Source organism: Diceros bicornis, chromosome 5, assembly GCF_020826845.1.
Source record: "Diceros bicornis minor isolate mBicDic1 chromosome 5, mDicBic1.mat.cur, whole genome shotgun sequence".
Taxonomy (NCBI): domain Eukaryota; kingdom Metazoa; phylum Chordata; class Mammalia; order Perissodactyla; family Rhinocerotidae; genus Diceros; species Diceros bicornis.
The window spans coordinates 38,857,835-38,873,150 of NC_080744.1; the positions used below are offsets into that span (position 1 = coordinate 38,857,835).

General features: G+C 38.2%; 1 protein-coding gene across 5 annotated transcripts in view; it reads right to left on the minus strand.

The window, feature by feature from the left end:
* The window catches only part of INO80 (INO80 complex ATPase subunit), a 128,284-nt gene that overhangs the window by 95,591 nt on the left and 17,377 nt on the right, over positions 1-15,316 (minus strand). For all 5 annotated transcript variants that reach the window (XM_058541268.1, XM_058541267.1, XM_058541264.1 and 2 more), the window contains exons 2-5: positions 5,339-5,524; positions 4,920-5,089; positions 4,761-4,828; positions 2,474-2,641 (exon numbers count right to left, since the gene is read on the minus strand). In XM_058541268.1, the coding sequence (XP_058397251.1) occupies positions 2,474-2,641; positions 4,761-4,828; positions 4,920-5,089; positions 5,339-5,481 (549 nt within the window). In that variant the 5' untranslated portion in view covers positions 5,482-5,524. The remainder of the gene's footprint in view (positions 1-2,473; positions 2,642-4,760; positions 4,829-4,919; positions 5,090-5,338; positions 5,525-15,316) is intronic.

The window sequence follows — 15,316 nt, forward strand, 5'->3', positions numbered from 1 at the left end:
CTCATGCAAGAGAAACAAAAGAAAAAATTAACAAATAGGACTACATCAGACTAAAAAGCTTCTGCAAGGCAAAGGAAACCACGAGCAAAATAAAATGACAACCCACCAACTGGGAGAAAATATTTGCCAATCATATATATGACAAGGGGTTAATTCCCAAAATATATAAAGAACTCATATAACTCAACAACAACAAAACAAACAACCCAATCAAAAAATGGACAGAGGATATCAACAGACATTTTTCCAAAGAAGACATACAGATGGCCAACAGGCACATGAAGAGATGTTCAACACCACTAATTATTAGGGAAATGCAAATCAAAACTACAATGATATCACCTTATACCTGTCAGAATGGCTACAATTAACAAGACAAAAAATAACAAACGTTGGAGAGGATGTAGAGAAAAGGGAACCCTCATACAGTGCTGGTGGGAATGCAAACTGGTATAGCTACAAAGGAAAACAGTATAGATATTTCTCAAAAAATTAAAAATAGAAATACCATATGATCCAGCTACCCTACTACTGGGTATTTATCCAAAGAACTTGAAATCAACAATACAAAGAGATCTATGTACCCTAATGTTCACTGCAGCATTATTCACAATAGCCAAGATGTGGAAGCAACCCAAGTGCTCATCAACGGATAAATGGATAAAGAACAATGGAATACTACTCAGCCCTAAAAAAGACAAAATCGTCCCATTTGCAACAACATGGATGGACCTTGAGGGTATTATGTTAAGCGAAATAAGCCAGACGGAGAAAGACTAACACTGTATGAGTTCACTCATATGTGGAAGATAAACACACGGATAAAGAGAACAGATTAGTGGTTATCAGTGGGGATGGGGTGGGATGGTGGGTGACAGGAGTAGAGGGGTACATACATATTGTGATGGATAAAAACTAGACTATTGGTGGTGAGCACAATGCAGACTATACAGAAACTGATACATAATAATGTACACCTGAAATTACACAATGCTATAAACGAATATGACCTCAATAAAATATTTTTTAAAAAAGACTAAATATTTCGAGCACCAAGTGACTTAGCACTGTACTTTAATAAGGAACTCCATGTCTAAATCAAAACAGGTGGGTATCTTACAATGTATCACTTCTACAGGTTTATAACCTTCAGTATATTATTCAAAGCTTTCTGAACTAACTTTGGACCTTAACTAATTGCTGGAAAATTTTTAGGTCTTCAAATATACTATTGCTCATTATGTACAAAGGTGCCACACTTCTTTTTTTTTTTTTTGTGAGGAAGATCAGCCCTGTGCTACCATGTGCCAATCCTCCTTTTTTTTTTTTTTTTGCTGAGGAAGACTGGCCTTGGGCTAACATCCATGCCCATCTTCTTCCACTTCATACGGGACGCCGCCACAGCATGGCTTGCCAAGCGGTGCGTCGGTGTGCGCCCGGGATCCGAACCGGCGAACCCCGGGCCGCTGCAGCGGAGCGCACACACTTAACCGCTTGCGCCACCAGGCCGGCCCCCCGAAGTGCCACACTTCTGACAAAAATCAGATGATTTTCGTAACAGTGTTCAAACAGTTGCCACTTAAAACTATCATCAATCTAAGGTTATTATGTGAAGAAAGGGAGTTTTTCCAAGATAGGAACACTTCCAAAGAGCAACTGCATTAAAAAGTAACCACTAGAATTTAAAATGGTGCAGCTGCTTTGGAAAACAGTCAGGTAACTCCTCAAAAGGGTAAGCATAGAGTTACCATGTGACCCAGCAACTCCTCTCCAAGGTATATACCCAAGAGAAATGAAAATATACGTCCACACCAAAAACTTGTACACGAATCTTCATGGCAGCATTATTTATAATAGCCAAAAAGTGGAAATAACTCACTATTCATAGCTATGATTCATAGCCAAAGAGTAGAAACAAATCCAATTAGTCCATTAACTGATGCACGGATAAATAAAATGTGGTGTGCCAACACAATGAAATACTATTTGGCAATAAACACAAATGAAGTTCTGATGCATGCTACAATATAAATGAACCTTGAAAACATTATGCTAAGTGAGAGAAGCCACTGTTCCGTTTGTATGACATGTTGTTCCATTTGTATGACATTTCCTAGAACAGGCACATTTATAGAGACAAATAGTGGACTGGTGGCTGTCTGGGGCTGAGGAGAATGGAGAGAATGAGGCGCAACCACTAAGGCGAGTGGGGTTTCTTTTCGGGGTGAGAAAATGTTCCGGAATAGATAGTGATGATAGTTACACAACTCTATGAATACACCAACAACCACCAAATTGTGCACTTTAAGAGGCTGAATCTTTTTGGTATGTGAAATATATTTCAATAAAGCTGTTTTTAGAACAATGACCACCACCATCTGAATATCAAGTTAAAATGATGTACTATCAATGAATATAAACCAGAGGGTAAATACCCAGCATGAAGGTCCGAGATTTCTCCAAAAACTCTTACCTCCTTGTCTTTACTATACTTATTCTGGTGAAGTTTCTTGTATTTGTGCAGCCGCAACATGTTATGAAGTTCTTCTCTGCTGAGATTGAGTTCTTCTTCCTCTTCTTCTTCATCATTGTCTTCACTCTGAGAATCTGCCTCACTGGACTCATCACTTAGCAGAATGCTCTGAAAAAGGGAATAAAGGGAAATGAAACCTCTGCTATGAAGCAATTCCTTTATAATCCAAGCATTTTTTCCAGATCCCAGAACTATGACAAAAACAGTTGGAGGGCAGTCATTCCAGTTTCCCTTATACTATTGTTTACCAACTCAACCGAAAAACAACACCAATTAAACCTAGTGGGCACAAACTAAAGAGTACTGAAATACGGGAAATGCTATAAGCAGCAACAAGGCTAGATTTCACTAAGGACTTACACTATATATAAAATATTTTTGAGTATAAAGCACTTTAATGTCAAATACCAAGGCAAAACAACTCAACAAAACAAAAAAACTACCTAGATGGTATAAAGGAATATAGAAAGCAAGCTGTGATGGCTAATAAAGAAGAAACAACCCCAAAATCTACTAATTGATGAATGGATAAACAAAATGTGTTATTACCCAGATAATGAAATATTATTCAGCCATAAAAAGGAACGAAGTACTGATACGTACCACAACATGAATAAACCTTGAAAACATTATGCTAAGTGAAAGAAGCCAGATACAAAAGGAAACGTATTACATGATTCCATTATATGAAATGTTGAGAATAGGCAAATCCATAGAGACAGAAAACAGATTAGTGGTTGTCAGGGGCTGGGGGAAGTAGAGAATGGGGAGTGACTGCTAATGAGTACAGAGTTTCTTTTTGGAGTGATAAAAATGTTCTGGAATTAGATAGTGGTGATGGCTGGACAAACCTCTATGAATATACTAAATATGGCTTGTGAACTATACTTCAATTTTTTAAAAATGTGATGGCTCAACATAAAGATTTCTGCATTCCCAACAGCTTAAAGCCTCACTGATATGAAGCAAATCAGGCCTTTTACACATGAACCTTTTAAAGGGCCTAGTGATAATAATGAAAGAGTACCTTTAAATTACTTTGAGCTCTTCAAAAGAAAAGTATGAAATAGAGAAATAATTCGTTTCAATAGAAGAAACACTATCCTTAACTCAGTTTGGCCATGACAGTGTAAATAAGATTATACCACTCCTTTGCTTATAAACACACCAATGGCTTACTGCTGTAACAGGAGTAAAATACAAACTCCTTCAAATGGTATACAAGGCCCTACATGATCAGGCTCTCTAACCTCATCTTCTCCCATCTCCTCACTCACTGTGCTCCAGCCACACCAGCCTTCTTTCTCCACTGAAAGAGTTGCTTCCTTTCTCAGGACTTTTGCAGTTGTTCCTTCTGATTGAAATGCTCTTATCTTAAACGTTCACGTAGTTGTCTCTGATTATTCAGAAATCAGTTGAAAAGTTATCTCTTTAAAGAAGCCGTATTTATTTGTTTACAGGCTTACTCACTGCCTCCCTCCATGAGAATGTAAGCTCCACAGGGGCAGGAACCCTGTCTGTCTACAGCAGTATCTGGCACGTAGGATGCATTCAATTAACACTTGTTGAATGAATGAACTACTCAAGGACTGATGAAAAGCAGATTAACAATCCTGAGTACACAGGCCGGCCCGTGGCTTAGTGGTTAAGTGCGCCCGCTCCACTCCTGGCAGCCTGGGTTCGGATCCCGGGCGCACACCGACGCACCACTTCTCCGGCCATGCTGAGGTGGCGTCCCACATACAGCAACTAGAAGGATATGCAACTGTGACATACAACTATCTACTGGGGCTTTGGGGGGGAGAAAAAAAAAAAAGGGAGGAGGATTGGCAATAGATGTTAGCGCAGAGCCAGTCTTCCTCAGCAAAAAAAAAAAAAGAGGAGGACTGGCATGGATGTTAGCTCAGGGCTGATCTTCCTCACACACAAAAATAATAATAATAATAATAATAATAATGATCCTGAGTACAATGTGAGCCAGTGAGGGCAAGGATCTTACGTGATATACTGTTGTACTCCCTCACTCCATAAAGTACTTTATACTCAAAAATGTTTGCTAAAATGAACTTTATTGAGTCCTCTAGATTTTTCTTTATAATCTCTTCAAAAAACCACACCTAGAAGACTCACGTCTAGAAAAATCTCTCCAATATGCCAGAGTCAATAACTTTCCTTTCTATTTGTAATTTTAGTAGGTTATTTGAATTATAAACATTCTGCCTCTTACCTTTAGCCACTTTCTGCTTTTCTTCAATTTAGAGAAGTTATATAAATTCCCTTTGTCAGATTTCGATTCTGTGTAAAGAAACATAAAGCACAGAAAAATCAAAGGACAACTGCCCCAAGAGAACCAATAGGCCACAGAGGGATCTCACACCACACTGACCTGACTGTAGAACTCCATTCAGTGAGTATGTATTTAACATTCCAGAACTGCTTGCTCCAGAAGTTTCACCAAGCAATGAATTTGGAGGTTCTTCTTTAACTTGTATTAAGGGATCTCCAGACTGGGGCAATAAAGGATTATTGTCATCCAGTCCATCTTCACTTTCATCACTATAAATTGAAGAATGGTGAATCCACAATCACAGCTGACCCAGCAAAATATTATAATTTATGGTTAGTAGACTGAACACTTTACAGAAGAAATTGATCTTTTGAACAAGCTGTGTTTTATTTTAAAGAAGAAAGAAAAAAATATCAAACATACCAAAAATCACAACATACTTTAACTCTAAAATCTACAGGGATAATTAGAATGAAAAATGTGGTCAAACATTATATTGGGAAGATAAAATAGCATACCTAGAAATATTCCTGTTGAAGATGGCAGACGTTTGTCGCAGGAAATGGTCCAACCGGAGGGCCCTCTCCAGGTACTGAAGATAGAGGGGCTTTGCCAGCTCAGTGCAGCCGCCATCGTCCCGGGCACCCAGCTCCGAGGCCATAGAACAAACCTGTCTTCATGCACAAGGATCTCCGACTGCACGGCTGCAGAATGGAGATAAGTAGTGAAAGATGAAATACTATTCATTCTCCAATGTGAAGAGAAATCAGACCTTCTAGAACACAAGACCAGACGATAGCTGTCTATAGAAAGATCATGATAAAACTCTCATTAAGCAATGCCTCCTAAAGCAAAGGCAGAAGCTAAAAGGATGAGAAGAACATCAAAATACAGAAATATGGTCATATATCGAAATGAAAATTCATATTATACTTTTTGGAAATAGTACCTTAAAATTTATACCCACTTCTCTTTCACCCTACAATTAATAATTACTTACAACAACTATCCAAATCTATACCACAAGCTTACATTACTGCACACCTCACAAAGGAGCACTTGCTCTCTACACCACCTCCAAAACAGCTGCTCCCTTTTTCATTTTGTATTTACATTCATACATATGTGTGAGGTATTCTATTTATAAGGGAATAGATATATTGGCAGAGTATTTTACAATCCTTTGTAAATATGCCATGAAGTATAAGATTTAGAAATGATTTAGAAAACTGGAGCAAAGAGAATACAAGTGAAGGTGAGAAACGTAGGTATAGGCTGAGCGTTCTCTTTGCTACCTTATGTTGTTAAAGACAATGTTAGAGTCAGAATGTCTTCACCAGAGAAACAATATAAAAACTTTCCCTCCAACTGTCTTTCATGTAACATCTTCTGCCTTATACCTTGCTATCTTTAAAGAGTTAAGGGGTGAAGACAGGATTAAATACAATCATGCGCCGCAAAACAACACTTTAGTCAACGACGGACCGCAGATACAACGCTGGTCCCATAAGATTAGTACCACACAGCCTATGTGGTGTAGTAGGCTACACCATCTAGGTTTGTGTAAGCACACTCTATGATGTTTGCACAATGACAAAGTCACCTAACGACACATTTCTCAGAACGTACCTCTGTCATTAAGCAACTTATGACTGTAGTGAGATAACACAGATAGAGCAATTAGACCACCATGTGACATACAGTGAGTACTCAATGAATGGTAAATTATTTTTCAAAAGTTTATAATTTTACAAACTAAGGTATAAGCTTTAAAGGAAACCATAACATTTTTATCTTGAGTTGTCTTCTCCTTTTATGACAGTTTTTAAAAGTTTCCTAATATAATCTTTCTACTCAAGTGAATGTTAAAAATTCTCCCCTAGGGGCCAGCCCGGTGGCAAAAGCAGTTAAGTGCGCGTGCTCCGCTGCGGAGGCCTGGGGTTCACGGGTTTGGATCCCGGGTGCGCACCTATGCACCGCTTGGCAAGCCATGCTGTGGCGGCGTCCCATATAAAGTGGAGGAAGATGGGTATGGATGCTAGCCCAGGGCCAGTCTTCCTCAGCAAAAAAAGAGGAGGATTGGCAGATGTTAGCAAAGGGCTGATCTCCTCACAAACAAACAAACAAAAGAATTCTCCCCTAACTGATCTATAGATTCAACACAATCCCTATCAAAATCCCAGCAGGCTGCTGCTGCTTTTTTTTTCCAGAAATTGACAAGCTGATTCTTAAATTTATATGGAAACACAAAGGAACCAGAATAGCCAAAATAATTTTGAAAAAGAACAGGCTGAATGACTTATACTTCCTGATTTTAAAACATATTATAAAGCTACAGTAATCAGGAGAGTGTGGTACTGGCGCAAGGATAATCCCATAGACCAATGGAACAGATCTGAGAATCCAGTAATAAACCCTTACGTTTATGGTCAGTTAATTTTCAAGGAAGCTACCAAGGCAATTTCAACAGGGGAAAGGATAGTCTTTTCAACAAATTGTGCTGGACAATTGGATATCCACATACAAAAAGATGAATTTAAACCTTTACCACACATCATGCACAAAAAATGAACTCAAAATGGATCAGAGACCTAAAAGTAAAACCCCAAACTGTAAAACTTCTACAAGAAAACCTAGGAGAAAATCTTCATGACCTTCTTTAAGTAAAAAGTCTTTAGATATGACATCAAAAGCATAATCCATAAAAAAAAAACCTGATAAATTGGACCATCAAAATTTAAAACTTTTGCACTCCAAAAGATACCATTAAGAAAATGAAGACAAGGGCCGGCCCGGTGGCACAAGTGGTTAAGTGCGCGTGCTCCGCTGCGGCGGCCCGGGGTTCACCAGTTCGGATCCCGGGTGCACACCGACGCACCACTTTTCAAGCCATGTTGTGGCAGCACCCCATATAAAGTGGAGGAAGATGGGCACGGATGTTAGCCCAGGGCCAGTCTTCCTCAGCAAAAAGAGGAGAATTGGCAGATGTTAGCTCAGGGCCAATCTTCCTCAAAAAAAAAAAAAAGAGAAAGAAAATGAAGACAAGCCATAGGCAGGAGAAAATATCTTCAAGTCGTACATTTGATAAAGAACTTGTATACACAATATAAGAACTCTTACAATTCAATAAGACGACGACTCAACTAAATAATGGGCAGAAGACTATGAACAGACATTTCACCAAAAAAGATAAACAAATGGCTAACAGACACATGAAGATGCTCAACATCAAAAAACACAAAATAAAATTATAGCAAGATACCATTGTATACTCACTAGAATGGCTATAATAAAAAAGATAATAACGATCATTGGGAAGGATGTAGAGAAACCCTTATACATTGCTGGTGAAAATGTAAAATATTATAGCCACTACAGAAAACAGTTTGGCAGTTTCTTAAAAATTTGAATATAAAGTTACCATATGACCTAGCACTTCCACTTCTAGTTATCTAACTCAAGAGAAATAAAAACATATGTCCACCCAAAGCCTTTCATGTGAATATTCACTGCGGTATTATTCAGAATAATCAAAATCGAAACATGGGGGCCAGCCCTGTGGAGCAGTGGTTGAGTTCGGCGCACTCCACTTCGGCAGCCCAGGTTCCTGGGTTCAGATCCCAGATGCAGACCTACATCACTCATCAGCCATGCAGACACAGTGACCCACATGCAAAATAGAGGAAGAGCGGCACAGATGTTAGCGCAGGGCGAATCTTCCTCACCAAAAAAAAAAAAAAAAAAAAGGCGAAACAATCCAAACATCCATCAACTGGCGAACGGATAAACAAAATGTGGTATACCCACACGATGGAATACTATTCAGGCAATAAAAAGGAATAAACAATTGATACACACAACATGAATGGACCTCAAAAACATTATACTAAGTTAAAAAAGCCAGATACAAAAGACCACGTATTACACACCATTTATATGAAATATCCAGAAAAGGAAATCTATAGAGACAGAAAGTAGATTAGTGGTTGGCTGGGGGTGCAGAGGGGGACTGACTGTAAATGGATACAGGAGATCTTTTTTAGGGGAACTGAAAATGTTCTAAACCTACATTGTGGTGATGGTCGCACAATTCTGTAAATTTACTAAAAGTCACTGAATTGTCCATTTAAATGAGATGAATTTCATGGTACGTAAAATATCAGTCTTGGTAACACAGTTAAAGAAAAAAATGTTAAAAAATACTTTTTTAAAGACTTCAGGGCCGGCCCCGTGGCTTGGTGGTTAAGTGCACGCGCTCCGATGCTGGTGGCCCGGGTTGGGATCCCGGGCGCGCACCGAGGCACCACTTCTCCGTCCATCCTGAGGCCGAGTCCCACATACAGCAACTTGAAGGATGTGCAGCTATGACATACAACTATCTACTGGGGCTTTGGGGGGAAAAAATAAATAAATAAAAATCTTAAAAAAAAAAAAAAAAAAAGACTTCAAAAAGTTCTACTTTTCAAAGTGAGACCTAACATGTACCCACTCCAGAAGATTTCAGAGAAACTTGGTTTTAAAAATACAGCAAAACTCTCTTAGAGAATACATATAATTCATCTTGATACACGTACATATAAATTAAAGCATACAAAATTGCCACTTGGCTCCCTCCCAAGGTTTTATTACAAAATAATTGATCTCATGCTCTATTTATTTTGGCTGATAATGAAAATTATCATTAATTTTATTCACACCTAATTAAGGAGGTATGAAGGTACAACTACAAAGTAATACTGGGTGATTCAAAAAGAACTGACCAGTACGCTCTTCGACATCAGTCTTAGCAACATATTTTCAAGTACTATGTCTGACCAGACAAGAGACACAATAGAAAAAATAAACAAATGGGACTACATCAAACTAAAAAGCTTCTGCACAGCAAAGGAAACCATCAACAAAACGAAAAGACAACCTAACAATTGGGAGAAGATATTTGCCAACCATACATCTGGTAAGGGGTTAATCTCCAAAATATATAAAGAACCCATGCATCTCAACAACAAAAAAACTAACAACCCAATTAAAAAATGGGCAAAAGACCTGAACAGCCATTTCTCCAAAGAAGATATACAGATGGCCAACAGACACATGAAAAGATGTTCAAAATCATTAACTATCAGGGAAATGCAAATCAAAACTACGATGAGATATCACCTCACGCCCATCAGAATGGCTATAATTAACAAGACAGGAAACAACATGTGTTGGAGACGATGTGGAGAGAAGGGAACTCGCGTACACTGCTGGTGAGAGTGCAAACTGGTGCAGCCACTGTGGAAAACAGTATGGAGATTCCTCAAAAAATCAAGGATAGACCTACCATATGATCCAGCTATTCCACTGCTGGGTATTTATCCAAAGAACTTGAAAACACCAATGCATAAAGATACATGCACCCCTATGTTCACTGCAGCATTATTCACAATAGCCAAGACGTGGAAGCAACCTAAGTGCCCATCAAGGGAAGAATGGATAAAGAAGATGTGGTATATATACACAATGGAATACTACTCAGCCATAAGAAACGATGAAATACAGCCATTTGTGACAACATGGATGGACATTGAGGGTATTATGCAAAGTGGAATAAGTCAGAGGGAGAAGGTCAAATAGCATTATGATTTCCTTCATTAAGTAGTAGATAATAACAACAATGAACAAACACATAGAGACAGAGATTGAATTGGTGGTTACCAGAGGGGACGGGGGGAGGGAGGAAGGTGAAAGGGATAATTCGGCACGTGTGTGTGTGGTGATGGGTTGTAATTGGTATTTGAGTGGTGAACATGATGTAATCTATGCAGAAATAGAAGTATAACGATGTACACCTGAAATTTATACAATGTTATAAACCAATGTTACTGCAATAAACAAAAATTTAAAAATAAAATAAAAAAAAAGAACTGACCACTTAAAAAAATAATTCCTTAGTAACTAGACTGTATATGAACATGAAGTCAAAACCAATTTGTCCAGGAAAGATCACAGTCACTTCTATGGTCTTACAGTGCTCACATGTGCCCCCTTGTGACACCCAGTACACATCAATCCCATAGTCTGATTCTCCCAGAATCACCTTTGGAGCGTATCACCAACGATGCCTGAAATGGCAACCATGATGTATTCCCTTATTTCCACACAACTAAAAGGAGCTGCTACAAGCATGAAGTTCTTGACATATCTCCACAAGAAGTCTTATGATGATAGCTAGAGAGTCAAGGAATATTTTTAAAGAGTTCAATTAGATTTTTTTTATTGTGGTAAAATATATATAACATAAAATTTACCACTTTAATCATTTTTAAGTGTACAGTTCAGTGGCATTAAGTACATTCACACTGTTGTACCAACCATCACCACCACACTCGATTATTTTTTTAATTGCCTTTAAGATTGGTAGCCTCTCTTTTCAACCCATATGCCCTGGCTAGTCTGTTAAAAGCTACTACTCTAATAACCTATACTTTCATCTCCTACATTTATTTGTCTTTCTCTCATTCTCTATAAGAAAACTACAGGGTTATGCTAACCTGACCCACCAGTTGTTATCCAACTTCATCACAGCACATGACATTTCTCAACAACTCTTTTACTCACCTCTTATCAATTGTTTCTCATTCTCTACAAAGACTATTTCAAACATTTTCCCTCTTCCTCAAAATCCTGAATTCATTCCCCTTCATCTTGGGAGGGCATGAGGAGCAAATCTTTCCCTTCTTTGTTATTCCACTTAGCTCAGTTTTCCTCTTATTCTTTGTGTTATGTGAGTCACCAATACAAGCAGACTTTATCAGTCTACATTTGCAACTCTTCAGGCAAGGTGATTCTGCAGACTGGTGCAAAGATATGACTACCACATTATGTCATCTACTGTGCGTCATGCCCATGCATTCACATTTTAAAATACATATTACGTTATTATAAGTTACTTCTTTATGTTTTCCCAATATATTACAATTAGGGCATCATGTTGCTTTTAAAATTTATTATACATATATATATAATATTTTTAATATAAAGGAAGAGTTAGGTCTGAAAAGGTTGAGAGAATCACTCTCTCTCTGATCACTGTTTATCAGAATGGATGAACAGAAGTCAATTTTGCTGACCAACTCTTGCTTCTGGATACTCTCCATCTCTTTGACAACTTCTTGGACTATTCCTTCCTTGACCTCCTTGATTGAAACTTCTTTATTCTAAATGTAGAGTCTACCAAAGTTCTATCATCCATACATACCCCTCAGAAAATCTCATCTATTACCAGGACTTCAATTAATACTGCTACATGGCTGACTCTCTGGCCTTCACTTTACCAAGTATACAATCCACATTTCTAGATGCTTGTTGGATCTTCCACCCTTGATACACTGCTAGCCCCCAAAACAAACTCAAAACTTCTCATTTGCCCCTATACCAGCTGGTTCATCTGTCTTTCCTATTTATACAACAGTTATTCAGACTCAAAATCTGTGAATCGTTTTTTACATTGTCCTCTACTTCTTTCTTTACACGCAATCAGTCTCAATGTCTAGTTAATTCTTCTTTTGGGATGATGTCTGGAATCTGTCCTTTCCTTCCTATTATTAATGTTCCCATTTAAGTTCCTATTATCTCACACCTAGACTACTGCTTCCTAATTTGGCTTCCCACCTCCAGGTTCTTCTCACTCTAATCCATCCTCACAGCTACTGCCAGGTCGGTATTCCCAAAATATCACTCTGATTATGTTGTTATCCCTCAACAGCTTTCCAAAATTCAATCAAGTCTAAATTCCTCAGCCTGAAGTTCAAAGACCTTTATCATCTGGCTTCAAATTACCTTTCCAATTTCATCTTTTACTACTTCCCTACATTCCACACAAATTAAGAATACCCTGAAAATGTCTCAACTTCCTGTAAGACTCATTCCAATTTTCAAGTGAAGAGCTCTTTAAAATTCATCTGACCCTGTACAGGCTCGTACCACCATTTCAAAGGATGGCAGGACTGACTGCTTTGCACTTTCTAGTTACTGCTATGCCTTTATGGATGCTGTTTTGCCCTTGTCCTATGAAAATGTCTCCATAATAAAAGTCTTACCAAGTTGAAATAAAATCTTTCAAAGACAAAATGAAATACCCTGTTCCAGGAACCACTTTTAGATTATTGCTAGCTAAGACTATGCTCTCTCTTCTCTGAACTTCTAAATGATTATTTATAGAAAACATGGCACTTAAATGATCTTATAGTCTACTTACTGTATACATGCATGCATGGTCTTCCCTACCAAACTATAAACTATTTGAGCAAAGAGTCCCTATCTCATGAATCTATTTGGTTCTGATATTTACAAATGACCATATTAATTTGCTTTCTTATGCACAGTCTTAAATGTCAAGGCTACAGACTCTAGTTATAATGTTACATTCCATATAAAGACAATCTGCAGTCAATGACCAGAGGCCTCTACTCCCATCCTGGACACATGATTTGGGGACAAATGTTTAAATAAAACAAATCACAAAATACAAAAGTCGGGTAACAGAAACGTAAGCAGAATGGGTTCAATTATTCATTATTTACGCTCGCTGAACAAGGACAGGAGAATGCATGAACTGAATATCTTTCAGGCAATCCTCCATAAAAATTGTCTCTCAGACAAGCTTTAGACAAATATTGGGAGGTGAGAGATCAAGGTGTTACTTCTAGACGAGAACCTGAAGGACACCTGCACCAACTGCCAACTCTTACCTAAGGATAGGATTTTCATCTTCCTCCAAAGGAAAAGCCTAACAAAGACGCTTGGAGAGAAAGCCACCCTATCGCTGGATGGAGATGAGCTAAGAGGCATTGTTCAAATGGTAGCCTAGTCGAATAAACAGTTTTTAGTTTGGTTTGGTTTTTAAAATTTTTATTTTTAAAATGGGAGGAGGATGACTTTGAACCTTTTTTCCTAACAGTAAGAACACGATATATAATGACCACCTTATAAAGTACTACAGATACAATGATGGTCATAAAGTATTTGTCCTAAGACCTACACATTTAGACTTTCCATACTTAATTCTGTTTTCATTTCTGATTTCTCTTTATAGATGCTGCCCAAAATTGGTTTCAGACCAATCATTTATAAAAGCATTCCCAAAGTCTGCTTCTCTGAATACTAGCTCAAGATATTAACAAATGTCCACTGACATAAAAAATATTAAAGTTAGACCTAAGATTTTTTAGTCTTCAATGTGCTAATGTGCTACTAGCCTCTCTCTCAGAGGAATTCGAAACTTTTTTGACCATTCTTTGACTAAACACCTATCAAAATATCTCAGAGAAGACCAGATTGGGAATCACTATTTAGATATCTAAAAAGAGTTCAATCGTGTCTGCCTTTAAGAAGTAATTCCTAAATTTACCAAGACTAGTACAGAAAAGGTTGAAAAAACGGACAGCTCCTATGAGAATAGATTTAAAGCATTTAAAAAGGACTAACGAGAGGCCAGGCCAGTGGCGCAAGCAGTTAAGTGCGCATGCTCCACTGCGGCAGCCCGGGGCTCGCCGGTTCAGACCCCAGGCGCCCACCGACGCACCTGCTTGTTAAGCCATGCTGTGGTGCCGTCCCATATAAAGTAGAGGAAGATGGGCACGGATGTTAGCCCAGGGCCAGTTTTCCTCAGCAAAAAGAAGAGAATTGGCATTGGATGTTAGCTCAGGGCTGGTCCTCCTCACAAACAAACAAAAAGGACTAAAGACAGTCTGCAGCAGGTTATGGGCTATAGCTTATACAAAACACCAAACAGTAAGGGAAAAAAATAACTGAATTTCCCACCTCTGTTCCTCTGTAATTCAGACACACTATAGCCCAAATCTGTTATGACAATGTGATCTACTAAATCAGATCCACAGGTTAACACTGATCATTTGTAGGGCTATGGCACAAATAGCAGGATCAGGCCAAATAAATGAACTCCATAATATTTTAATAGATGGAAATAAGACCAAAACGAAGTGAGATGTTCTTTTCACACAAACACTAGAGTAACGCTGCATTCACTCAGCCACTCAATTGTTGAACTCTAAGTGCAGTGTAGAAAAAGGTATTTCCTTCAGAGAATTCAGTTTAACAGAGTAGGTAAGACTGAAACATAAATAACTACAATAAAAGCATACGCAGCAAGTCACTTAAGAGATGTACAGATCAAGTGCCATGGAATTCAGGAAAAAATGATTACTTCTGAGTGTTAGACCATGTTAAATATTATACGAGGCATCTGTAACTCCTACTGACAGCATTATTTACAAACATCTATATCTTTGATGAGGAAACAGCAGGTTAGGATACGGAAGATCCTTCTATGTACAACCAAAAGAACAGAAAATGAAAAGTCTGATGAATATGATCATACAAAATTTAATGCTTTCAACTTCCCACAAAGAAAAGCCCAGGCTAAAGGGCTCCACTGGTGAATTTTACCAAACATTTGAAACAGAACTAATACCAATCCTTCACAAACTCTTCCA